We start from the raw sequence: 26672 nt of genomic DNA on the forward strand, positions 1-26672 counted from the left end.
GGGCAGATTAAATTTGCTGCCGCTAGGGTGCGTCTAGATTTCTAGGCTACAATAAGAAAATAAAGGGATATAATTCAGTACCATAAAACCCACTAAAAATAAAAACGAAATATTATTGAACTAAAATAAAGTACATTCATTTAATTTTTTTTTTTTTTTGACTGCCACGTAAAGAGCATAAATTTAAATAAATTGGTCATTTAGAGGTTTTTTCCCCCTATTGTTGTGTGTTGTAGTGGCTGATGTGTGGGTTAGTGTTAATGTTGAGTGAACTGATGTATTTTACTTACAGCCGGCTATATGCTTTTGGGTTTGTTAAATGTGTCTGCTTGAAAATGTGTTAATAAATACTGTTTTTTTAATTGCAGGTAATGCTATAACTACTATAATACTGACATCTACTATAATACGATAACATCTGCTATAATAAAGTTATGAATGTACAGGGTTCTTGCAGGTTTCAGTAAGTTAAATTTAAGACCTTTTTAAGACCATTATGAGTGAAATTTAAGACCAACACGACGCATTACTAAAAGCATTATAAATGATCTCAGAAACTCTCAAACATTCTATTTTTATTGATTCAGTTATAGAAACATTAAATAAACTCATAGAAACATTAAATAAACAGTTTCAAAATATTTTGAAACTGATATCAAAATACTGAGTCCGATATTTTCGCATGCGGTTTTTCGTATACCGAAAAATTTGTTACGCACAGAGATCTTGCACACTGAGCCCGATGCGTATTAATGAATGCGTTACGGGGATAAAAACGCAAAACAAGACAAAGTGACGTCTAGTGAGGATAATTTGTTTGTCCTGAGGAGATGTGGAGAGACTCCTGTGATCGCGTAGAGTTTCCCCTCCTTATCAAGCGGGATCAAGACCGACCGATTCAAAGTGTCAGTTTGATGCTTTGCTAGCGATACTGGAGCCACATATTAAAAAGAAGACCACTAATTTCCGTGAATCAATTGATCCCGAACACCTGGCAGTATGTCTATGGATCCGATCACACACACACAGAGCTTTACAGAGACTTGATGTGCTATAATTATAGCTGTGATATAATATTATTTGTGGTATTTTTGCTAGAATAATAATTTACGCACTTCCAAAAATAAATTCAACCTCACGTTATGTCAATCACGCTTGCACACTGCCTCCGAAACTTTCGTCCGTCAAAAAAAAAATTGGAACAGGTTCGATTTTCTGCGTTTTCGCATCTGTAAAAACGCATTTTGAGACGTTTTGACAACTCAGCAAAAGTTGTCAAACTATTCTAGTCAACTATTCTAGCAAAAATGCTACAAATATTAGTATATCACAGCTATAATTATAGCACATCAAGTCTCCCCTTACGAAAGGAAAATTTACCAATATATTTTCTTGAAATATATTTTAATATATGGAATAATATTGATGGCATTATGAAATATATTATATATTCATGCAATATATTGGAAAATATACAAATGATGGCCGTTTTCAATATATTGCAATATATTGGAAAATATAAATAATAAATCCCGTAATGTTATATGTGAATATATTGCATGATATTTTCAAATATATTGCAATATATTTTTGTTTCGTAAGGGTCTGTAAAGCTCTGTCTGTCTGTCTGTGTGTGTATGTGTGTGTGATCGGATCCATAGACATACTGCCAGGTGTTCGGGATCAATTGATTCACAGAAATTAGTGGTCTTCTTTTAGATATGTCTCCAGTATCGCTAGCAAAGCATCAAACTGAGCCACTGAAACTGCAACTTTGAATCGGTCGATCTGGATAATCCCGCTTAGGGAAACTCTCCTCTCTACGCGATCACAGGAGTAACGTTAGATGAACCCATTATCTCCTCAGGACAAACAAATCATCCTCACTAGACGTCACTTTGTCTTGTTTTGCGTTTTTCCCCGTAACACATTCATTAATAAGCATCGGACTCAGTGTGCAAGGTCTCTGTGCGTGACGAGTTTTTCGGATCACGCATATCGGACTCAATGTGCAAAGACCCATGTTCTTTGAAAACGCGCGTAGACACAAGTGCATACCAGACAAAACAACCAAACTATGATAGGGTAGGATCTACAGTTGGGCCTGAGATTGACAGCTGCCCACCCAGTCAGATCAAATACATCAGAATACATTACGCTTAACCCTATTAGAATGCCAGTAGCTGCGTTTCCATTACAGATTTGCGAAAAACTTTTGCGATATTTCTTAAATGTCGATAAAAAACTGTTGCGAAATGACAGCGTTTCCATAGCTGCAGTTATGCGACTAAAACATATTACTTTCCTCTCGCGATAGGTCAGTCCAAAATGATGGCACTTGGTAGGTTTGTACATCCCATCCATCACACTAGCCATTATTTTTATTGGAAGGAGACATATGTGTTATCCAAGCATTAATGGCAAGGAAAGCCCCTTAGGTTACTTAAGCGGCACGGATATGAGGTGTGTGTGTGTGTGTGTGTCAGATCTGCTTCAAGGTCTTCATGATAATGTAGCATTTCGGTGTTTAGAATCCAGTATTACTGTAATCCTATATTGTCTTTTATGAGTTTAATAAAGAACTCCATCTCGTCTTCTCTCCAAACCGAACAGTCATCTGTAAAGAATGATCGCCTTTTAAGCGCGGCAGGTTGACGCATTTAGAGAAGAGCGAAATGTTTGAATTTGCATGTTAACTCAAATGTTTTATTTTTATTTTCACCACTTTCGTTATTTTGGCTAGATATTTCGTTTGATTGGCATTTGAACTGAATTTAGAAATGCTTTGGAAAAGAAAAAATTGGCATTTAATAAACAAAATAATTTTTTTGAAATGGAGACAGCGTTTGGAGTGAGTGCATGCAAAATAATTAGTTCCCTGAGTCCACAAATAAAAATGGACAGTTTATAGTTTATAATTATGTCTTGAACTCATCTGTATAGCTAAAAATGACAAGAGTATTGTGAATTGTTTCATCTCTCTTAAAGGAAGAAGGAAAAAATGAGAACGTCGGCGCTTTTATCGGCTGTGGGTTAAAGAAAACATAGCCTAACTACGAAACTAAATAGGCTGCGTTTAGGCCTAAACATTAGCCTGTAATATTATTATTTTAATTTATATGTTGATTATGAAAAGTGAGCAGCATGAGTAAGAATCGCAATATGTTTGAGACCTGGGGAGTCACATGATTTTGATCACTTCGAGTTTTATTTTCTAGAAAGTCTTTCTTAAAAAATACATTTAGTTTTGTATAAATTGTATTTTTATTTTGATCGATGTTTCATAAATTAATTGCCTGTTTATTAGATAAGAAGCAAACTAAGATCGTCTGGAATGGATTGACGTGCGTAACTGGCCAGTTTCCTCTGCCTTTGAGTAAGGCTGAAAATACAGGCTGACTCTTTCTGCTTTAATACATTTCTTGAATATATGTCTTAACTACAGTATATATAGCCTGTAGTCCTTATTAGGAGAAAATATATGTCCTGTTAACTACATTATCTTGTTATTACGACACAATTGAGTGGAAAATATAATATATAGGCCCTATGTTGCAGCAATGCGTCACCGCAACAGGTGACATGCAAATGCGAAAAAAACGTTTCCATTGCAGTTTTGCGAAAATGTCCTTTTTCGAATCGCCTGAAAAACCACCTCATGAGAGCGTAAAAACTTTTTTGCGATATATGGGAGTTTTTGCGAAATTGCCGCGTTTCCATTGGGCGTATTTTCAATTCGCAATTTCAATTTGCGCAATTTGAAGGGTAATGGAAACGCGCTTAGTGTTGGCGCCAGCATATTAAAGCGCTATTTGACCGTAAATCCTCAACATTTGGCGCGCTTAAAAAAAATCCTTAAAGACAAATAGCGCTTTTTGCCAAAATATGGTTTATTACGGTAATTTCTTGCTTTCCGTTTGCCAATCGCAGCTTTCTGAAAAGCTGAAGGAAAAGTGTAAGGAGTAAAAATGCATGAAGCAGTCGGGTAAAGAAAACTAAAAGGTTTTGTTTCTGAACGGAAGTAAAAGTTAAGACTTTAGTAAATTAAATTTAAGACCTAGGATGAAAATCTGGGCGTTTTTAAGACTTTTTAAGGCCTTAAATGTAACTTTCTGAATTTAAGACTTTTTAAGACTTTTTAAGACCCCGCGGGAACCCTGATGTAGAAATAGTCATTTTCGTCCACATAATGGTGTAGTTAAATCTAACAGCAGGGCTCTCTAGATATGGCTCGGGTTCCTCCTTGACAGTCCGTGGGATTTTTCACCTGTTTATCGTCCAAAATGGGGCATCTGAGATGTACACAATGGATAATAGTAATATAGTATGCAAGTCTTATGCTGTATTTTAACGTTCATTGAAGGATAATGCAGTGAATGACTAAATGACACTTACTATCGACAGTCACACTGAAGCTCTTTCTGATTTTGTTGATCTGTAGGTAGAGTCCAGAGTCTGTGTGTGTGTGATGGTCAGAGATTCAGTCTGATGATCCAGCTTCAGTCTGTAAATGTAACACACGTCACAGGAACAGCAGGAGATCATCATTGATTCACACATCAGACAAACACACACGACGCTCATAGATGATCTTGAACAAATGAATGAACATCATATAGTCACATCCTGATTTCATCTGCAATAAGCATTCACAATCTCTAGAGCGTGGATGTTTGTTTTACTGAGTTGATATGAAAACATTTATTTTTAAAATGAGAGAATAAATCATTCGCACAGACTAAACTTGCGAATGTGACCGTTTCTGTAGATTAAAGTTTGACTTTAATCTACAGTTTGACTTTAATCTCCCCAACAGATCAAACCACATCTCTGTAGAAAAAAATCAACCGCAGCATTTTTCAGTTTGACTCAGAAAGTGAATGTCTAGGACTGTGAGATCAGACACGCTTTTAACTTTGTACTTTTTTAGTTTCAACTACTTTTCAAAAATAATATTTCACACATTAAGAACAGCTAAGGTCTTTAATACTGAACTACATTATATCATATGCACATGCAGCCAATGAAACTCTAGGAGGTGATGGGAGGATTCACACCAGCGTCAGTGTTTCTATCAGATAGTTTCATCAGACACTGAACCACTGAAGAAAATGTCTCATGTTGTTCACATGCATTTTATTCGGTTTGTGCCTGAGCCATCTGATTGGTAAGTTATGAAAACACTTTTTATGGTTTAATTTTTTTCCATTTCAGAGTATTACAGTGTTTGCTTCACTCTAAAAGTTGTCACTAGGGCGGCACACTTTCAAATGGTGCTATATAGCCATACCTTTAAGATACTAATCAGGGTATATACAGCAATCCTTAAGTTAAATTTACTACTTTTTAATACCTTTTTTTACTACCTTCAGAATATTTTTTAAAACCATCACAACACTGAATTGCAAGGGTTAATCAGCGACCTTTCTATTATTTACACAGATTTTGACATATATAACATACAAAAAAGAATAGATTTAGAATCGACACCAGGAGGAAATCTGTTATAAGTTATCATTCAGACACAGTAAAATACATCTCAACATTCACAAAGGTTGGTGAAGGAGAAAACATTACTGCATACACATTTGATTTCAATTAATAACTGGCAATTAAATTATTTAGTGTTGTTTTTCCAACAACAAAACCTGAGCCAATTACATTTCTATAACCGTGAAAAGTTGTTGAATTTAACAAAATACTAAAAACTAGCGCTGTCAATCAATTAAAAACTTTAACTAGATTAATCACAAATTTTTTCTGTGATTAATCGCAATTAATTGCAATAAAAAAAGAAATGTTTTGTACGTTTTTTATATATTTTTTAATATAATAATTTCACAGTTAATCAAATTAATATAGAAACAACATAAAGACAGTATATTTTAAATACATGTTTAAATGGCATCTTTTTATGAGTGAAGGCCAGTATTACTGATATTAATACAGCTACTGATTTTTATTTTATTTTACTTTTTTACATTTATTATTAGGCTTCAAAAATATAGCAGTTTTTAATTTAAGTAAACTTAAAACAATGCTAACATAAACCCATAATAAATGTCATGTTTACTCCTGCCCTTCCTGTCTGAACAGTTAGGAAATATACAGAAATGTAATAAAGTTATCAAAGTTATATGCAGTCTGCACTGCAGATCGAGGATGTGTTGCAAAACGAATTAAGCTTCAATCGAAAAGATTTATCTAATAATTTAGTTGCTCCAAACTTTGTTTAAAAATTACAACTTATGTTTAAACCATCATTTTGATTCTGGTTTAACTTTACATTTAAGATATATCATATATTATAAGACATTATATATGTTCTGCTTGGTTCTGACAGTCTCTCTCTTTATAAGAGCTACTGATGTCAGAGAGGACAGACCAAATGAACAGTAGATGAGGTTTAAACATTATGTGATGCACCAGCCCTGAGTGTTTGTTAATAAATCTCACCTTTCATTTAGTTGTGCGTTTCTGCTGCTCTGGATCTTCTCAACTTCACCTCTAAACAACCCATACGGAAATATAATATATGTACATATATGTCCCTATATCCAAGTAGTGATGTTAGTAGCAATACATTATTAGTACATGATGTATACATCCTCATGATATATGAAGATATAGGTTTATACCATGTATGATATACATATATTAAAATTATTTATATGATGACTTTTCATATGGTACTGTATGTTAATGTCATATATGTTAACAATATATGTCTAATTTATATATGCAAGTTTATATTAAACAACATACAGTGAGGAAAATAAGTATTTGAACACCCTGCAATTTTGCAAGTTCTCCCACTTAGAAATCATGGAGGGGTCTGAAATTGTCATTGTAGGTGCATGTCCACTGTGAAAGACATAATCTAAAAATAACAAATACAGAAATCACAATGTATGATTTTTTTAACTATTTATTTGTATGATACAGCTGCAAATAAGTATTTGAACACCTGTCTATCAGCTAGAATTCTGACCCTCAAAGGCCTGTTAGTCTGCCTTTAAAATGTCCACCTCCACTCCTTTTGTTATCTTAAATTAGATGCACCTGTTTGAGGTCATTCGCGCGCGCGGATAATCTGAAAACACCAATAAACAAGTACACTGCATTTTAGCAATCTCCATTTGAGACATTCTGCTTAAAGTGTCATTCAGTCGGTCTGTGTTCTGTCAGGATGATCAGACTCACGAGCTGAACTGCTCAAGAAGTCCTCGCTGCAGCCTGTAGCACGATGACGTACTGGATCAGATCCAACACGTACTGGATGCGCATGCGCGGTGGTTTCATTCACAATTCGATGACGTCATATACGCATGCGCAGTAGAGTTTTTGGGACATCATTGAACGCACAGGAGAGTTTTGCTGGATAGATTAATACTCAAACCGCTCGCACAAAAATAATGATTAATAACATGCTCACGCCATCAGGACACACGTTTTGCATTTTTCCTTGAATGTGTCGGCTACTGGTATTTTAAGTTCTTTACAGATCGTGTTGCATTGTACCTTGAGGACTAAAATTACAGAGAAAATGACTTGACTCATGTATCCTTCCACTCAACAGCAAGTATGATCAGAATATATAAATTTAACTGTTTTGCATGTATGTACAGCGAAACTAGGATAATTTAGGCATCACATTTATGAAAAGATGATTTATTAATCAATAATTACTTAATACTATTTATCAGTACTACAACTACACAGTTTAGAACATCATCTATATACAATATTGACCATACATTAAGACTAGCGTATACGCATTATAAATTAACCTAGAGATCGGTATGACGTCGCCATAACGAATCCACCATCCAGTACGTATTGGATCTGATCCAGCTACATCATCGTGCTACAGGCTGCAGCGAGGGGTGTCTCGAACTGCTGTGAGCTGCTGAAATAAGCCAATCAGAGCAGACCTCAACATTAATATTCATGACTCTTCCAAATAAGGCAAAAACAGAGCATTACATCCTAGGAACAATTTCTAGGGTTGTAAATGGACCTGTAAAACTGTGTCTGGACAGTTTTTGCCCTTAAATAAGCCACATACCCTCTATGTAGATATCAGAGAACAATTTAACATATTGTCTCAAATCATTGTAGGGCACCTTTAATCTGTGTAAAATCTGTTCATCAGGTGTGTTTGGTGATTCAGTGTCGGTGATGGAGGGAGATTCTGTCACTCTAAATGCTGATCTTACTGAAATACAGGAAGACGACGACATAGTGTGGAATTTTGGAGCTGACAACTCTCAAATAGCTAAAATGAAGAAAAAGAAACAAAACTTCTCCACATATAACGGCCTTGATGGGAGATTCAGAGACAGACTGAAGCTGGACAATCAAACCGGATCTCTGACCATCACAAACATCTCGACTGAACAAGCTGGAGATTATCAACTAGATATAAGTGGAGCGAAAAAATCATCAAAAACATTCAGAGTTTCTGTCTATGGTGAGTCGAGATCATTTGTCCAAACGTTCACAAGGCTATTTTCTAGTAAGCATCACTTGATGATGCACAGACATACAAAACACAGCAAATAAAAAAACTAAATCGACAACACAAACAGCTAAAAGTGAACCTTAAATAAATTCACCAGTTAAAACCAGCAAGTAATAACAAAATATAGTTATAGTATAATCTATTGTAGAAATACAGTATGATATTGCTTAAACTCAACGTAGACTGTAGATTTTGCAAGAAATGTCTGAGTGCAGTCAGATACAAGACAAGTCTGACCGTGAAATAACTTACTAACCAGGAATATAGTGGATATACCATCCAGTACGTGTTGGATCTGATCCAGCTACGTCATCGTGCTACAGGCTGCAGCGAGGGGTGTCTCGAACTGCTGTGAGCTGCTGAAATAAGCCAATCAGAGCAGACCTCAACATTAATATTCATGACTCTTCCAAACAAGGCAAAAACAGAGCATTACATCCTAGGGACAATTTCTAGGGTTGTAAATGGGCCTGTAAAACTGTATCTGGACAATTTTTGCCCTTAAATAAGCCACATACCCTCTATGTAGATATCAGAGAACAATTTAATTTATTGTTTCAAATCATTCTATGGCACCATTAATCTGTGTGAAATCTGTTCATCAGGTGTGTTTGGTGATTCAGTGTCGGTGATGGAGGGAGATTCTGTCACTCTAAACACTGATGATACTAAAATACAGGAAGACGACAACATAGTGTGGATTTTTGGAGCTAAGAACTCTCCGATAGCTAAACTGAAGAAAAAGAACCGAACCTTCTCCACATATAACGGCACTGACGGGAGATTCAGAGACAGACTGAAGCTGGATCATCAAACTGGATCTCTGACCATCACAAACATCAGAACTGAACACTCTGGAGATTATGAACTGAAGATAAGTGGACTGAAACGATCATCAAAAACATTCAGAGTTTCTGTCTATGGTGAGTCGAGATCATTTGTCCAAACGTTTACATATTCTTGTTTTATTTTTCTTTAACTTTTTACATTTTAAGTTTTTAGTGTGCGAGATGACAAAACTTAACAGGATTAAAGAGTAATATTTTACAGTAGATTTCCTACAAACGACTGAATCAACAACACCATGATGTTTCACTGTGAATTCACATCGATAACTTATTTCATACTCATAACTGTTTGTAGATCGGTCTTTTACATTAATGAAGCAACTGCTGAGATTCATCTCTGAAAGATGTGACATCATCTTACAACACAAGGCTATTTTCTAGTAAGCATCACTTGATGATGCACAGACATACAAAACACAGCAAATAAAAAAACTAAATCGACAACACAAACAGCTAAAAGTGAACCTTAAATAAATTCACCAGTTAAAACCAGCAAGTAATAACAAAATATAGTTATAGTATAATCTATTGTAGAAATACAGTATGATATTGCTTAAACTCAACGTAGACTGTAGATTTTGCAAGAAATGTCTGAGTGCAGTCAGATACAAGACAAGTCTGACCGTGAAATAACTTACTAACCAGGAATATACTGGAATTTCACACTAACATTATTTACAGTGCATTTATTTATGCATTAAACCACGCCTTTTTTTTATTAGATTTATCTGTATTCCTCTTATTATGTTTTCCAGCTCATCTGCCTGTTCCTGTTATCAGCAGAGACTGTTCATCATCATCATCATCATCATCATCATCATCAAATTGTTCACTGGTGTGTTCATCAGTGTTGAATGTGAGTCATGTGACTCTCTCCTGGTTCAAAGGAAACAGTTTATTGTCCAGCATCAGTGTGTCTGATCTCAGCATCAGTCTCTCTCTACCTCTGGAGGTGGAATATCAGGATAAAAACACCTACAGCTGTGTGCTGAACAATCCCATCAGCAACCAGACCAGACATCCCAACATCACTCAACTCTGCCACACATGTGCAGGTACGGCAGCACGGCTGATATAATGTGTGTGTTTATTCACTGACCTGATCTCTGACTTCTTTCTTCATCATTACAGCACTGTCTCCTCCTCCTCCTCCTCCTCCTCCTCCTCCTCCTCCTCCTCTAGTCTCTCTGATAGTGCTGATCTCTGCTGGACCTCTGATGACTGTTGCTGGATTTGGGATCTTCTTGATCTGCAGGAAACACAGAAAAACTGATCAAGAAGGCAAGAGTTACTGCTTTCATAACAAATAATAATTATTGTTATTACAAAAATAACATCTACACCATACACATTATTCAATCGATAGCCCATATTATAATTTAATGTTTAAAATACATTTGTATGTAGGTAACACCATTTAGTCCTAAATAATGTTGGTTATTGTTTTTGCACTGATCTGAGCAGCTCTTTACTCGTCTCACACACACAAACTGATTCTGTATTTACTTTTACTCTGTTAGTATTGGTGTGTGGAAAGAGCAATAATGTCATTAAATATGTTAATGCAGTTGTTAAAATTGCAGCATTAAATATATTTCGTTAATTGAGAGCATTAACACTTTAACTTGTAAAAACAGATCCAGTTTTGTAGTTTTAATCTCTTCTGTTGTTTGAGCAGTTCAGATTTGTGAAGATGAGAAAACTTCTGCTGTTCTGTTTCTTCATCCGTCGTTCTATGAGAGAAACACACACACATGGGTAAGATCATTTATCATTTGTGTGTGTGTGTGTGTGTGTGTGTCTCATTTCAGCAGTGAGACAGATGGAGATCAGTGTGTGATTGTGTTTCTGTCTGTATAATCATCATCAACTGAAGACAATAACTGATACTTCTGCAAGCAATAATTAATCATTTGTACTGAAATATGATTTAAGCAACAGAGAAACAGTAAAATTCTGAAAAAGAAAGGACAATAAATAAACTCAAACTCTACTGTATTCATTCATGAAACGTTTTACTTCAGGCTAATATTAATAAATAAAATATTGGTCACACTTTCTGTTGTTATCTAGATTTGTTGTATTTTATTTTCCTATACAGCTTGTTAGGGCCGAGCACTGATGGTGTGAGGAATTGATCAGCCTATTATTATTATTCTCTCACATTTTTGAGGGCCTAAACACACTCAAAAACTCAGGAAACTTTTCACACACGTCAGAAGTGATGAACATTTACATCTGATATGGGTTTCGGATAGCCTGACAAGCCAGACCCACATCAAGATGTTTGGTCTGGAAACTCACCATTGACAGCTCAATCCGAGGGGCGGGATAAACGGTCGCCGTATCCGGTCGGCTAAACTCCGAACACATCTTCCCTTTTTAAGAATGACTTCAGTGCCGTTCTTTGTTCTTTTCTCAGAGAAAAGCTTAACTCCAAGTCTTCCAGAGCCGCGGTCAAAGCTGATTCGAAAGACCGCCGTTCGCCAGTTTCTGTGTTTACTAGAAGCACGCAAACGCAACTCGGCCGTCGTCATTATGGCCCCGCCCGCCGACTCTATACACGATGTGATTGGCCCGGCAAGAGTTAGGGGAATACAGCTCAGAAGGGTATTGAGAGTTGCTAGACGACACTCACGGGCAGATTAGATTTGCTGCCGCGGTGCGTCTAGATTTCTAGGCTAGGTTTCAGAAATAGTTGTGGCAAAATAACTCGATAGCGCCACCTACAAATGTTCAGTTAAGCGCCGGTCCAGCTATGTTTCACATATGAGTATGGCATTCGGTACACACATAACAGCCCAATACCGACAAAAAAGATCTGAAAACCCAACGGCAAGTGAGATATTTTAGAATTTTCTCTGCAAAATGTTTACAGTTTCTGCCATTTCCAGACATCATATTTTAATGAACTCCTCCTAGAGATTTAATCAGATCATCATCATATTTTAATGAACTCCTCCTAGAGATTTAATCAGATCATCATCATATTTTAATGAGCTCCTCCTAGAGATTTAATCAGATCATCATCATAGTTGCACAGTCTAATCTAAAGGCCTTGCTGATGTTAAACTGAAGATCTTGAGTTTTCGCTGAAGTGTGTGTCCGTGGCGGCCTCACAAAGTTCAATGTTTCGCCATGAAACAGGAAGTTGTTGTGACTCAGGCGTACACGATCCGATCTGCCCCAAATGTCACATGTTTGATAAGAGCCCTGACCTGAACACATCTACATGCCAATATTCAGTTACAGTCCTAGCGCCACCTGCAGGCAACAGGAAAGGCCATGTTTTACACTGTGATTCACTCCTAGAAAAACACATTCAAATACGCCACCAGTCCCAAACATGCTAAAAACACATTAAATCAAGCAACACTTGAGTACTAATGTATGTGATTTAATATTATGGTTATGATTTAACATAGTTAGGTCTGCACAATTCATGCTAATATTACATATAAATATTTTTTTTCTAAAAATCACTGATATAAATGTAGATGATTTGTTTTAGTTTTTGATTCTATCTTGTGTGATGTGTTTTACAGAAATCTGAAGAGGAGACTCACGTGGAGTATGTGTCTGTCAGCACCAGAAGATGATTAAATTTTTCTCTAATATCAGATCCAGCTGTGATCATTTCACTTTAGTGACTCCTGCGACGAGTCTATGGTATTAATATTAAGATTATGCATATGATCTTATAGCTGCTCATGCTTTGATACAGTGCTGGTTTCAGTAGTTATTTCATTCAAGAGCAGCAGAAGAACTATTCTTGATATCACACCATATTTTATAAGGATTTAAGACTGAAATCAATGTAAAAGTTCAGTCCTTTTAAAGAATAAATTCAATGATTTACTGTAATAGTATCACGCAAATGCCCTGTGACTGATCACATATTTTAAATATGCTTCCAGCAGCAAAAAATCAATTTAAGAGCTCCAAAAAAGTCACTGCTATAATACTATCGGCTAAATGTATAATTATGAATGTGGAAATTGCCTTTTTTAGTCCACGTAATGTTGTAGTTCAATCTAACAGCAGGGGTTAATGTAACAGAAAGTGTGCTTCTCTCTGTATAGAGCGCCATCTAGTGTTCAAAATGAGACTTCACATCTGGAACAATAATACTAGCGTGCTCAGGGTGTTTGATACAGGTCAAAAGAGCCATCTCAAGTCTCTGTGATCTTCTGCTCTCTAGATATGGCTCAGGTTCCTCCTTCAGCGACAGTCTGTGGGATTTTTTCACCTGTTTATCGTCCAGCTAGTGAAAATGGTGGTGAATATAGTGGTCATACTACAACATCATCTATCATAAGCAGGATCAGCTCTACCATCTAATATAAGCATATCATAAATGTTATTTACACACTGGGTTGATGTTAAGGACTGAATTGAACTGCTAGTTGTCTTGAGTAAAGGTCAGAAGATGAATCCTTTGATATTTACCCATCATCAGTGGTATGATATTAACTGAACTGATAAATGTCTCCATCTGGTGTGATTCTGAAGAACAGCATCATCACTGTGAGCTCAACAGGAAACAGACTATTATCCTGCCGGTGGTCTGACTAGATTAGATATTTATATAATTTTGCATAGTTCAAATTACTTTCTTCAACCAATCAGACCAACAATCCGGGTGATGTACAGCTGCAGGGCGAAATCAAATCGCCAGCAGATCGGGCTGAGTTTATCCAGTATCAATACTTAGGTCACCTTTTCAAAACTCTAAACTCAGTTCTCTTAACCAACTTTCAACTTGGCACAGCAGTTAATATGTAATCATTAAAAACTACCACAGCACAATACATCTTACATCAAGTTATTCTTCCATTTATGCTAAAATCTTAGGCTTCTATATTGATCAAATAATTCATACCACTCCTGATATTGAGTGGCGCCATCTGGTGGGTTTTGAGTAACAGCAGATAAACACAGCATCAGCACAACACAACAGGTGGCACAGAATGTGTATAAAGTTTTTTAGGATAGTGGAACAAATATATACACAACAGGAAAGTGCCGTGAAACTGTAGATCATAAAGACTGTGAGTTGAGATTTGTCTGGATTCATAATGTGTTTTGTCTTAAGTGAATGTAAACATCTGCATTATTAGCCTAATAAAAGAATCAGTGGAGAATATGCAGTTTTATTTTTTCTTGTGATTATTCCATTTCTTACTTGAATGCTGCTTTAGGCATATCTAGACCTGGGAAATTTAAAGCAGTTTATTTAATTTGCATCTTTCTTTTATTATTTTATTTTATTGTGTTGTTTATTTTTAATATGCTGATGTTATCATTACTCTTTCAGGTACAGGGACAGTGTGAACGTAAAGAGAACTGGGTCCTTTTCCACTTGGTTCACCTCTTGGTCCACTTAAAGGAGTCTGAGTTCGGTTCTTTTAAAGAGGACCCAAATGTGAAAACACCCAGGGCTTTTTGGATCTAGTCCAGTTCAGTGTTTGATGGCTGACCCTATGGCGTTCAACATTTGATCCCATTCACTTCCATTGTTTGTTCTTCAGTAACTTAGATATTTGTTTGTATAGATTATTATTACTTTGACATTACAAATGCTGTTGTATTAAAGGGGGGGTGAAACACTCAGTTTCAGTCAGTGTCATGTCAATCTTGAGTACCTATAGAGTAGCATTGCATCCTGCATATCTCCGAAAAGTCTTTATTTTTTTAATAATTATATAAGAAAGATGCGCTGTTCCGAGTCTTTCCGGAAAAAGCCGAGCGGGTGGGGGCGTGTCGTGTGAGCGGAGCTAAATAATGACGTGTGCGCGCTGCTGCTATTGTGTTGAGTCGAGTGCGTCGTAAAGCTGTGTCATCCCTAACAGCGGGAAAAAAACTTTATTCAAAATAAAAATATGGCTTTTAATCAGATACAGCCATACATCTATGATCCGGAATCAGACCCAGAGGCTGCAGTTGAACAGGAGCAGCAGCAAAAACGACTAGAGCAGGACGTCTCTATGTGGTACAAGTTATACACTAACTATATAATATGCTTAGCGGCTTGTGTTATTTACATATTTATACTTGAATTATATCGTCGTATTTTTGTCTTTGAAGGTGTACATGTGGGAAGTGCAGTTGTGCACGTGTGTTTGTGTGTTTATGCGTGGTTTGTGTAGACAGTAAGCGGACTGGTTTTGCACGGCAGGCTAGTGTTTACATAGAAAGACACGGAATAGTAGCGCATTTGAATGAAGAAGCGCGCTTATTTAGTTCAACATATTTCCCCACTCTTTGTGTATTGTTGTTTGGAGTGCTTTTACAATACACAAACATAAAGTTACACATATAGTGGCCAGCTAAACAAATGTACACGCACTACACATCGCATGCTCCATTGATCAATTAACTATACGTGATCATGTTTGGGCTACTTGATGAGCATAGGCAAAAACACAGACATTTGAAGCAGTCTCACTCACCGCCTGCGGATCTAACGTTGGGACCTTTATCGTTGGGACTGCTCCATCCTTCAGCATTAGGCGATCAGAAAATCCGGCGTCGAGCTGGGCCTTGTTTATGAAACAGTCGGCACCGAAATGCAGCGAACAGATATAAACATTCGCGCAACTCAGTTGCTGATCCGGAAAAGCAAATTCCATCCACTGTTGCCTTACCGCGGGGTTTTTGGGGAATCTGTGCAGGACTGTCTTGGTCTGGCAACCAAAAACGCACTTTTTTGGTGACATTGTGTGCACATCACCTGTCCAGCATCCTACAAGCCAGCGCTTTGATGGGCGTAGCCTGTTACTTTCGCTCTCTCCCTCTCTCTCTCTCACGCTCTTCCGGTAGAATTGTCCGTAAGGCCCATACAAGGAAATTCCGCCCCCATTAACGTCAAAGGGGACGCATGATCTCAAAAAACTTGCCGAAACTTATGACTAACCGGAAGTAGTATTTTTGACAAAGAAATACTCCCATCAAACGTCCACCTTAACTTTTGAAACTTTGTCTATGTTTAGTATGGGATTCCAAGTCTTTAACAGTGTAAAAAGATCAGTATGCATGAAACAGCATTTCACCCCCCCTTTAAGTAGTTTATCTTTTATATATATATATATACAGAGTATGTTCCAAGCTTAAAGGGGGTCGCACACCGGACGCGGAGCTCGGCGGCGCGCCACGTCTTTAAAATTCGAACACATTGTTTTCAATGAGTGTACGCACACCGGTGGCGGCATTCGGCGCCTGTCCGCGGCGACTCAGGAAGTTGTTCTAAATCCTGCCGCGCCACAGAGCGCCATTTCATCATTACTGCCTGAACGAACTTTGTTCTTGTTCTTGCCACCTCAAGAAAGCAGTTTATTTAAAAGTCGTCGCTTTTTGGCAATGGCCAAAAGGCGCACACTCCTGGATCATATCTACGTCTCTCATCCGGATTTGTGCCTTCAGGCGGGTGTGTTACATAGTTATCATCATAGCTATCATAATCCGGTGTGCTGTATTTTGCGTACGTGAGTTTTTGTTGTAGATGGCTATAAAAAAATAAAAAAAAATAAAAATTGTGTACTGTGCTAATTAATTGAGACTTCTTACAGCTCTTACAGGTTGTTGGCCTTGTCTGTTTCGTTGCTTCTATTGCTCTACCCTTTTTTGTAAGTCGCTTTGGATAAAAGCGTCTGCTAAATGATTAAATGTAAATGTAAATGTAGAAAACGAACAAATTTCTTTGTTCTTGCAGAGTATGTACCAAGCTTGAGTAAAAACTTTAGAATGTGAAAGTGTTTTTCACTAGGTTGGCATAAAATATTTAAAAAATCAAAAATACCAAAAACTTTTAAATATTAAAATTGTGAATATGAGTGTTAAATATTGCTATTTATTTTCTGTCTCTGTGTCAAATGCAGTTTCTCATCATGTTAGATTAAAGTTTGAAGTTGTTCATAAAGAAGCAGGACAGGAAGAAACTCTTCACCTACAAACTAAACACACACGTTCTCTATAGCCGTTCTCTCACCTACAAGATGTGTCCACCCAACAGATCAAACCACAAAATACACAAAAAACCGCAGCAGGTTTCAGTTTGACTCAGAAGATGAACGTCAGTGAGACTTTAAACTTTGCCCATAGCTTGCAATTGAGATCTGAATAAATACACACAACACTTTTAAAATCACTAGAGTTACTCTCTATTTTACAATGTAGTTTGAATGTAGTTTTTATATTACACGTGTATAAATGTATAATGTGCATTCATGTGTGTGTGTGTGTGTGTGTGTGTGTGTGCATTAGGAGGGTCAGACTCTGTCGGGGGAGGATTCACACATGCCACAGCACTTCAGTTGTGTTTGTTTCGATCAGTTTATTGATAGTCTTAGATCAGACGTTTCACTGAACTACAGAAGAAAATGTTTCACACGCTTGTTTTGTTCTGTTTGAGCTGCTGCCGTCTGATCGGTAAGTTACGAGCATTTATTAACAGAGTAATTAACTCCTGCAGCGGTTCAAGTTAGATTATTTTCATCCACTGTGATCAAATCTCTCTTGTTGTTATTTCCAATGATTACCCCGGCAAGTTAAAAACAAAAAAAAATTTTTTTAGTTTATTCTTCTGCAGTAATCATAAACAACTACAATTGTAATTTAATAATAATGAACTAAATAGATCCATATCATTAAACTTGGATTTAAATTTACCTTTATTTTTATTTTGCTCTAAAGCAGATCATTTTAAATTAAAGATCACATTATTGATTTACTCACATCTGTCTGTTCATAATGTGACTGTCTTTGTGTCAACCACCAGTAGTCTTTATCCGTTCTTTTTCTCTTCATGTCCTCCAGGTGTGTTTGCTGCTAAAACAAATGAAATGCAGTCAGTGTCGGTGATGGAGGGAGATTCTGTCACTCTTAACTCTAATCTTACTAAAATACAATCAGATGAGGACATACTGTGGACATATGGAGCTGAAAAGTCTCGCATAGCTAAGATCAGCCTTGACAACCGAAACTTCTCCACATATGATGTTCCTGACGGGAGATTCAGAGACAGACTGAAGCCGGATCATCAAACTGGATCTCTGACCATCACAAACATCTCAACTGAACACGCTGGAGATTATCAACTAGAGATAAATGGAGAGAAACTGACGACAAAAACATTCAGATTTACTGTCTATGGTGAGTAGAGATCATGTCTCGTCCTTCACGTATTTGATAAGTTAAGCTCAATCCACAGCATTTGTGGCTTTGTGTCGATCACCAAAAAAAGAATTTAGACTCATCCCTAATGTTGAAGGTTACGGTGAGAAACTAATGGATGTCAAATAGACAAAATAAAGGAAACTTCAGAAGCACTTCAGCACTTTTAGTCATTTTATGGTTTATGGTGTATTTTCATACCAAAGAGGTTGTAAAATTGGATATAACTTTACACAGAAAGGGTGAGTTTTCACCATGTTGTTCACATCTTGTGGCTGTACTATTGAAACACTGAGTAACATTTACAGATCGGCCAGTCTATGGAAACTCCTTTTATCGCACAAGACTTTTCCCCCTTAGAAATGCAAGATATGAACTCGCAAAAAAGTTATTTAAATTATTCTTTTATTCCGTGACGCAAACAAGTTTCCATACTATTCAGCGCCTCACTGTGATGTTTAGACTGATCCATATTTCTCTTTATTCTCTCATGTTCTCCAGCTCGTCTGCCTGTTCCTGTCATCATCAGTAACTCTTCACAATGTTCTTCTTCATCATCATCATCCTCATGTTCACTGGTGTGTTCGGTGGTGAATGTGAGTCATGTGACTCTCTCCTGGTTCAAAGGAAACAGTTTATTGTCCAGCATCAGTGTGTCTGATCTCAGCATCAGTCTCTCTCTACCTCTGGAGGTGGAATATCAGGATAAAAACACCTACAGCTGTGTGCTGAACAATCCCATCAGCAACCAGACCAGACATCCCAACATCACTCAACTCTGTCACACATGTGCAGGTACGGCAGCACGGCTGATATAATGTGTGTGTTTATTCACTGACCTGATCTCTGACTTCTTTCTTCATCATTACAGCACTGTCTCCTCCTCCTCCTCCTCCTCCTCCTCCTCCAGTCTCTCTGATAGTGCTGATCTCTGCTGGATCTCTGATGACTGTTGCTGGATTTGGGATCTTCTGGATCTGCAGGAAACACAGAATAACTGATCAAGAAGGCAAGAGTTACTGCTTTTATAAGGGTTATAACAAATACTAATTATTGTTATTACAATAATATTACAATTGAAACATCTTCACCATACACATTATTCAATCGATAACCCATATTATAATTTAATGTTTAAAATACATTTTCATGTAACACCATTTAGTCCTAAATAATGTTGGTTATTGTTTTTGCACTGATCTGAGGAGCTCTTTACTCGTCTCACACACACAAACCGATTCTGTATTTACTTTTACTCTGTTAGTATTGGTGTGTGGAAAGAGCAATAATGTCAAATTAAATATGTTAATGCAGTTGTTAAAATTGCAGCATTAAAAATATTTCATTAATTGAGAGCATTAACACTTTAACTTGTAAAACAGATCCAGTTTTGTAGTTTTAATCTCTTCTGTTGTTTGAGCAGTTCAGATTTGTGAAGATGAGAAAACTTCTGCTGTTCTGTTTCTTCATCCGTCGTTCTATGAAAGAAACACACACACATGGGTAAGATCATTTATCATTAGTGTGTGTGTGTGTGTGTGTGTGTGTGTGTGTGTGTGTGTGTGTGTGTGTGTGTGTGTGTGTGTGTGTGTGTGTGTGTGTGTGTGTGTGTCTCATTTTAACAGTGAGTCAGATGAGGAACAGTGTGTGATTGTGTTTCTGTCTGTATAATCATCATCAACTGAAGACAATAACTGATACTTCTGCAAGCAATAATAACTGGTCATTTGTACTGAAATATGATTTAAAGCAACAGAGAAACAGTAAAATTGTGAAAAAGAAAGGACAATAAATAAACTCAAACTCTACTGTATTCATTCATGAAACGTTTTACTTCAGGCTAATATTAATAAATAAAATATTGGTCACACTTTCTGTTGTTATCTAGATTTGTTGTATTTTATTTTCCTATACAGCTTGTTAGGGCCGAGCACTGATGGTGTGAGGACTCTACTGGAATTTATCAGCCTATTATTATTATTCTCTCACATTTTTGAGGGCCTAAACACACTCAAAAACTCATGAAACTTTTCACACACGTCAGAAGTGATGAACATTTACATCTGATATGGGTTTCGGATAGCCTGACAAGCCAGACCCACATCAAGATGTTTGGTCTGGAAACTCACCATTGACAGCTCAATCTGAGGGGCGGGATAAACGGTTGTCTTTCAAACTCCCTCTGCACGCGATAGGATAGCGCTACACCAACCAGAGCAACGAAGGTGAAACAGAGCTTGCTGATAGATTAAACATTCGCCGTATCCGGTCGGCTAAACTCCGAACACATCTTCCCTTTTTAAGAATGACTTCAGTGCCGTTCTTTGTTCTTTTCTCAGAGAAAAGCTTAACTCCAAGTCTTCCAGAGCCGCGGTCAAAGCTGATTCGAAAGACCGCCGTTCGCCAGTTTCTGTGTTTACTAGAAGCACGCAAACGCAACTCCGCCGTCGTCATTATGGCCCCGCCCACCGACTCTATACACGATGTGATTGGCCCGGCAAGATTTAGGTGATTACAGCTCAGAAGGGTATTGAGAGTTGCTAGACGACACTCACGGGCAGATTAGATTTGCTGCCGCTAGGGTGCGTCTAGATTTCTAGGCTAGTTTCAGAAATAGTTGTGGCAAAATAACTCGATAGCGCCACCTACAAATGTTCAATTAAGCGCCGGTCCAGCTATGTTTCTCGTATGAGTATGACATTCGGTACACACATAACAGCCCAATACCGACAAAAAAGATCTGAAAACCCAACGTTTACAGTTTTTGGCATTTCCAGACATCATATTTTAATGAGCTCCTCCTAGAGATTTAATCAGATCATCATCATAGTTGCACAGTCTAATCTAAAGGCCTTGCTGATGTTAAAGCTACACTGTGTGATATTTTCCCCCATCTAGTGGTGAAAAGGTATATGACCATCCAGCGAATAATAGTTTCTGTTCCTCTCAATTTCGATTTCGTTTCAACTCCTACGGTGGCCGATTTAGTCATGGCTTCCAGTTCAACCTCTTCGGTGAGTGTTGCTTCAAGTGATGAGGTTACTTTTGAAAACTATTATAATTTGCAGTTATTTAATTTGCCAAATGATCTATGATCAAATTAATCTATGTAAAATGAATAATAGTTTTACGTTTTCGTTATTGTTTTTTACCAGTTCATTGCTAACATCAGCTATCAGGTTCCCAGACGAATGCAAGCTAATCTTAGTAAAGTAACTTTTATCAGTGCTATCGTTATTCTGTATATTGTACGACACCACTAGCGTAAGGCAAACAAATTATAATGCAATTAAAATATTAATCTCATGTTATCCGTCATAGAACACGGATTTATGTTATAAGGTAAACAATACTTTTTCATCATTGACGCGAGGAAAACTATCCTAGACGTCGTTCTAGTGTTATATGCACAGCACACCATGATATAATTAGCCAAGCAACAATAAAACTTCCAATATACACAAATAGGCTGAATTAATATTACCAGTCGAGAAGAAAGCAGGCAACGTCGGCGTTCTTTTTAAAATCGTTGCTCCTCATGAGCTCTTTCCATCTTGGAAAGGCCACTCCAATATTTACTTTTGTCTTGTTGATTTGCCAGTTGCGTTGCCGTCTTAATTCTCTTTTCCGCTTCCTTGGCGACTCTGATACATATCCCGCAATGTTACTAGGTCCCCGACCCGGGTCGAATTCGGTAATCAATTCCGGGACGTGGTTGCTTTCACACAGAAGGCGACCCGGCAATGTTCCGGGAATATTGCGGGTTCGACGTGCAGTGTGAAAGGGGCTTAAGAGTGATCCTCCATCATCATATAGCAGCCTCAAGCAATCCTCCTCTTCACATTCGACACGGTGCCATCGAGTGTAAAAACGCGAAAATCAAAGCTTGAGTTTACGGGTATGTCCCTCTTTGGCAAATGTACTTTCAAGATGGAGGAGCAACATGGCGACCGCCATCCGAACCCTCAACACGTATGTATTTTCAATGGCATATTATAAAATTACGAGAATACATTATTACTTGAAAGAAGTAAATATACATTACTGAGCACATATATTTTTAAAAGAACGAAGTGATTTTAGCTAAGAATAAACTAAAAAAGTTACACAGTGTAGCTTTAAACTGAAGATCTTGAGTTTTCGCTGAAGTGTGTGTCCGTGGTGGCCTCACAAAGTTCAATGTTTCGCCATGAAACAGGAAGTTGTTGTGACTCGGGCATACACGATCCGATCTGCCCCAAATTTCATATGTTTGATAAGAGCCCTGACCTGAACACATCTACATGCCAATATTCAGTTACAGTCCTAGCGCCACCTGCAGGCAACACGAAAGGCCATGTTTTACACTATGATTCACTCCTAGAAAAACACATTCAAATTAGCCTGGATGCCAGCCGAACTTAGCCCCGCCCACAACAAATTTAGGTCTGGCAGTTCGGTCTGGCCTCGCTCCATAGAGGAGTAATTATCCCCGAACAGAAACTGTTCAGACCAATGAAATCATCAGGGCGGGCTTTAGACGATGACGGACAGATGATCAACAGTAACGTAATCATCACGTCATCAAAGGGGCTTGGGTTATATTTGTTCGAATCCTAAACGGAGAGCTTGTTTGTATCTGCATTCACCTTCACAATTTCTCTCAGAAATGATGATCATGTTGGGTAAGTACTCTGTATCATTAAATTATTTTACAACTCTGGCAAAGATCGTGTATTCCAGCCTGATTTCAGAGCGCGTGCAGACAGGGTTGCCAAGTTTTTACAACAAAACGCGGCAACTACTAGGGGGGTTCTCCGGTGAAAAAATGGCGTTTGGGGGGTAAAATGTGTGTTATTGTGGCAAGGTTGCCAGCTAAAATTCGCACTCATGGGTCTATATATCACATAATAGTCGTTTCAACCCGCAGACATAGAAAAGAACCCGCGGAAAAAACGCGGACTTGGCATCACAGTGCAGTTGAGCTCTGTTGACATTTGACAAGTAACGTTATGTGTCCCTTCGTTGCTCTGATTGGTTGTAGGTCTGTCCAATTGATGTCTTTCCTAGTTCGGTTGAAACACGCCTCATAATCACAGCCCAATGGAGCAGTTTCAGACTCATATTCTGACTAGAATTGAGTATGACCATGTCAGGCTACATTCAAATACGCCACAAGTCCCAAACATGCTAAAAACACATTAAATCAAGCAACACTTGTATGTGATTTAATATTATGGTTATGATTTAACATAGTTAGGTCTGCACAATTCATGCTAATTGTAAATGCAGCCGTTTTCGAGTTTATTTTGAAAAGTGTACATGCTTTTATTTTGACATGACGAAAACCGGAAGTAGCGTCTGTTAGCCGCGGTACGTTCAGAAAACGAAACTCAGAGGAAAAAGCTCACATGTAGCGGTGATGTTATCTGCTATTTTTTGTTTCTTGACTATTAGTCCATGCTTCATAGTGTTTTCCTCAACTGTGTGTAAGCTGAAAAAATCATATTGTTGACTGTGAAGATTGCTTCTGGGAAATGTCTCTGCCGTTGGTTGAGAAGCAGGCTAAAGTGGTCAGTATTATTCTGTATTCTTTATTAGCATTAACAACAGTGCTAAGCCATGCTATTTATGTAACATTTGCAGTATTTGATGCTGTCTTTTATTTTTGTCTACCTGAACTTTTAGTTCTACGGTGTTAATAAACAGCTGTAAACGGAACCGGAGTCTCGCATTCAATCAATGGGCGGCACAGTAGAACACTTCTGTATCGGTGAAGACTCCGAGCGGATGAAGATGGGTTAGCTGCAGGCCACGTGCGGTAAAGGAAAGGACACCTTGTGAATTGTTCGTGTGAATCCAAAGGGGCAAGTGGACAAGGCTACACAAGCAATCACATCGAAGAGAGTGTATTGAAAGTAGTGCAAGTACTGCCATTATAGCACACGGACGTTTCATTTGTGTTTTTTCTCTTAAAGCAGCAGTGGACATTATTTTTCCTGCAGTTGATTATCAAGTAAGATTCAAAGAGACTAAGTAGATAAGTAAATTAACCATTCTCCCAGTTGAATCTAAGACGGTTTAAGTTAGTAACAAAGTATTGTTCTTACAAGTGAGTTTTCATATTTAGATTGTTACGAGTTATTTATTTATTTTTCTTGCTTTGTTAATTGTCTTTCATTGCTCATTTATTTAAGTGGATTATTATGATACTGTAGTGTTTTGTGCAATATTCAAAGGTTAAGCTAAGGTATTCAAAGAGATTTATTTTTTACATTTATTTCATATTTGCACACATTAGAGAACAGAATACATTTTATTCAAATATCAACACATCTAAAACTCTGCATTTAATATGTCACACTCAAAGGAAAGCACCTTTCTTCCAACTGAAGTGGTCACTCATGGAGATCTTCAAGAAGATAGTGACGCAGAACAGCAAGCTGATGCTGATGAGCAAGTTGAAGACACAGCGCGGGACATACAATCTCAGGTTGGTGCGGATGACACACAAATGCCACCTGAAATTAGGAAATCTGGGCGCATACAAAGGCTCACTGAAAAAGGAAAGGCTCTGTTAGATGAAAAATTGAAGGATCTAAATGTGAGTTTTGTAAAGATGTACAGACGATGGAAGTATCATATCAATGGCTTGAAAAGGTCCATCAAGAACAATGATGCTGATGATCTTATTGATGAAATTGTAAATGCAATCAATACCATCCAAGTTGATATGGACAATACTTACCTCAAAATAAGAGCCATTTCAAGTCCTGAACCTGACATTCGGAGAATGAATGACACCTGCCAGGCATTCACTAGGATTGCAAATACAAATGTTCAACATTTCCGCAGTGGTGATGATTCAGAATGCATAACTTGGCCTGATGCTAAATCAGTCTTTGACAGCACAGTGTCTAGTGTTTCCTCAGCTCAAACCGCTAAGTCAAAGGCTTCTTCCAAAGTATCCAGACACTCTTCCATCCTGTCCCTTAATGCAAAGCAAGCAGCAGCTGAACTTGTGGCTACGCAAGAGGTGATAAAGATAACAAATGTACAACATCATCAGAAGGAAGAAATTCAAAGACTTGAGGTGGAAGATCAAATCTTGAAGGCTGAAAGAGAAGCTAAAGAAAAGGAAATTGAAGCAGAGAGTGCTAAAAAAAGAGCTCAGTTTATAGCAGAAAGTGCAGATAGAAAATTGAAGCTAGAAGAGAAAAAGAGAGAAGTAGAACGTCTAGAAGAACTTAAAGGACATGTTGCAGCTCAAGCAAGATTGCAGGTTTATTCAGAATCTGTCGATCCACCACTTGCATGTAACCCTTTCATAGATCCATTTTTTCCCTCCTATCAAGCACCAGTCTCTCAAGCTCCTCCTGCGCAACACGCCAAGCCCAGTCAAGTCCATCACCCACATGGGGTCGCAACCACCAACCCTCTCCTATATCCCTCCATGTACACCTCATGTTCTATTCCTCAACCAGCCACATTTCCTCAAGTCATCACCCCAACTGCACTTCCACTCATGCAACAAGCCCCAATCACTCAAGCTCCTACTACTCAAACCCTTTTAACCTCTCAGGAAGCTTCCAACGACCTTGTAAGAACTCTTGCTGAAGCAATCACAGCTAATCGAGTTCCAATCCCAGAACCTGAAGTTTTCAAAGGAGATCCTCTCAAGTACAATGATTGGAAGCTTTCCTTCTTTACTCTGATTGATCGCAAGAATCTGCTAGCTCAAGAAAAGCTTTTTTTCTTACGCAAGTACGTTGGTGGCTCAGCCAAAAGAGCTATTGAAGGCCATTTCCTTGTAGGAACAGAAACAGCTTATCGTGCTGCCTGGGACATACTTGAAGACAGATTTGGTAATCCATTCATAGTTGCCAAGTCGTACCGTGACAAGATACATACATGGCATAAAATCAGTCCCAAAGACAGTGAAAATCTTCGTGAGTTTGTTGATTTCTTGACCAGTGTTGAATCCGCTATGCCATATGTTCAAGGTCTACAAACTCTCAATGACTGTGTGGAAAACCAAAGGATTGTGCTCAAGCTCCCGGATTGGTTGAGCTCACGATGGAATAGAGAAGCTACAATTTATCAAGATGAACACAAAATGTTCCCTGACTTTAGATACTTCGTGAGATTTC

General features: G+C 37.8%; 2 protein-coding genes and 1 long non-coding RNA gene across 3 annotated transcripts in view; 2 read left to right on the plus strand and 1 right to left on the minus strand.

Annotated features, from left to right (window-relative positions):
* LOC137040038 (uncharacterized) overlaps positions 1-26672 on the minus strand; it is a 146809-nt gene that overhangs the window by 67054 nt on the left and 53083 nt on the right. The gene's annotated exons all lie outside the window — the stretch shown is intronic.
* LOC137040720 (SLAM family member 5-like) lies at positions 18207-19593 on the plus strand (the record flags this gene model as incomplete). The annotated part of the gene is made up of 3 exons (XM_067416492.1): positions 18207-18522; positions 19045-19338; positions 19415-19593. Coding segments are annotated over 3 exons (789 nt in total), but the record flags the coding sequence as incomplete, so codon positions are not given.
* LOC137040062 (uncharacterized) lies at positions 23828-25026 on the plus strand. The gene is made up of 3 exons (XR_010897823.1): positions 23828-24095; positions 24211-24538; positions 24893-25026. It is a non-coding gene; the product is annotated as an uncharacterized lncRNA (long non-coding RNA).

Source organism: Pseudorasbora parva, chromosome 14, assembly GCF_024679245.1.
Source record: "Pseudorasbora parva isolate DD20220531a chromosome 14, ASM2467924v1, whole genome shotgun sequence".
Lineage (NCBI taxonomy): Eukaryota > Metazoa > Chordata > Actinopteri > Cypriniformes > Gobionidae > Pseudorasbora > Pseudorasbora parva.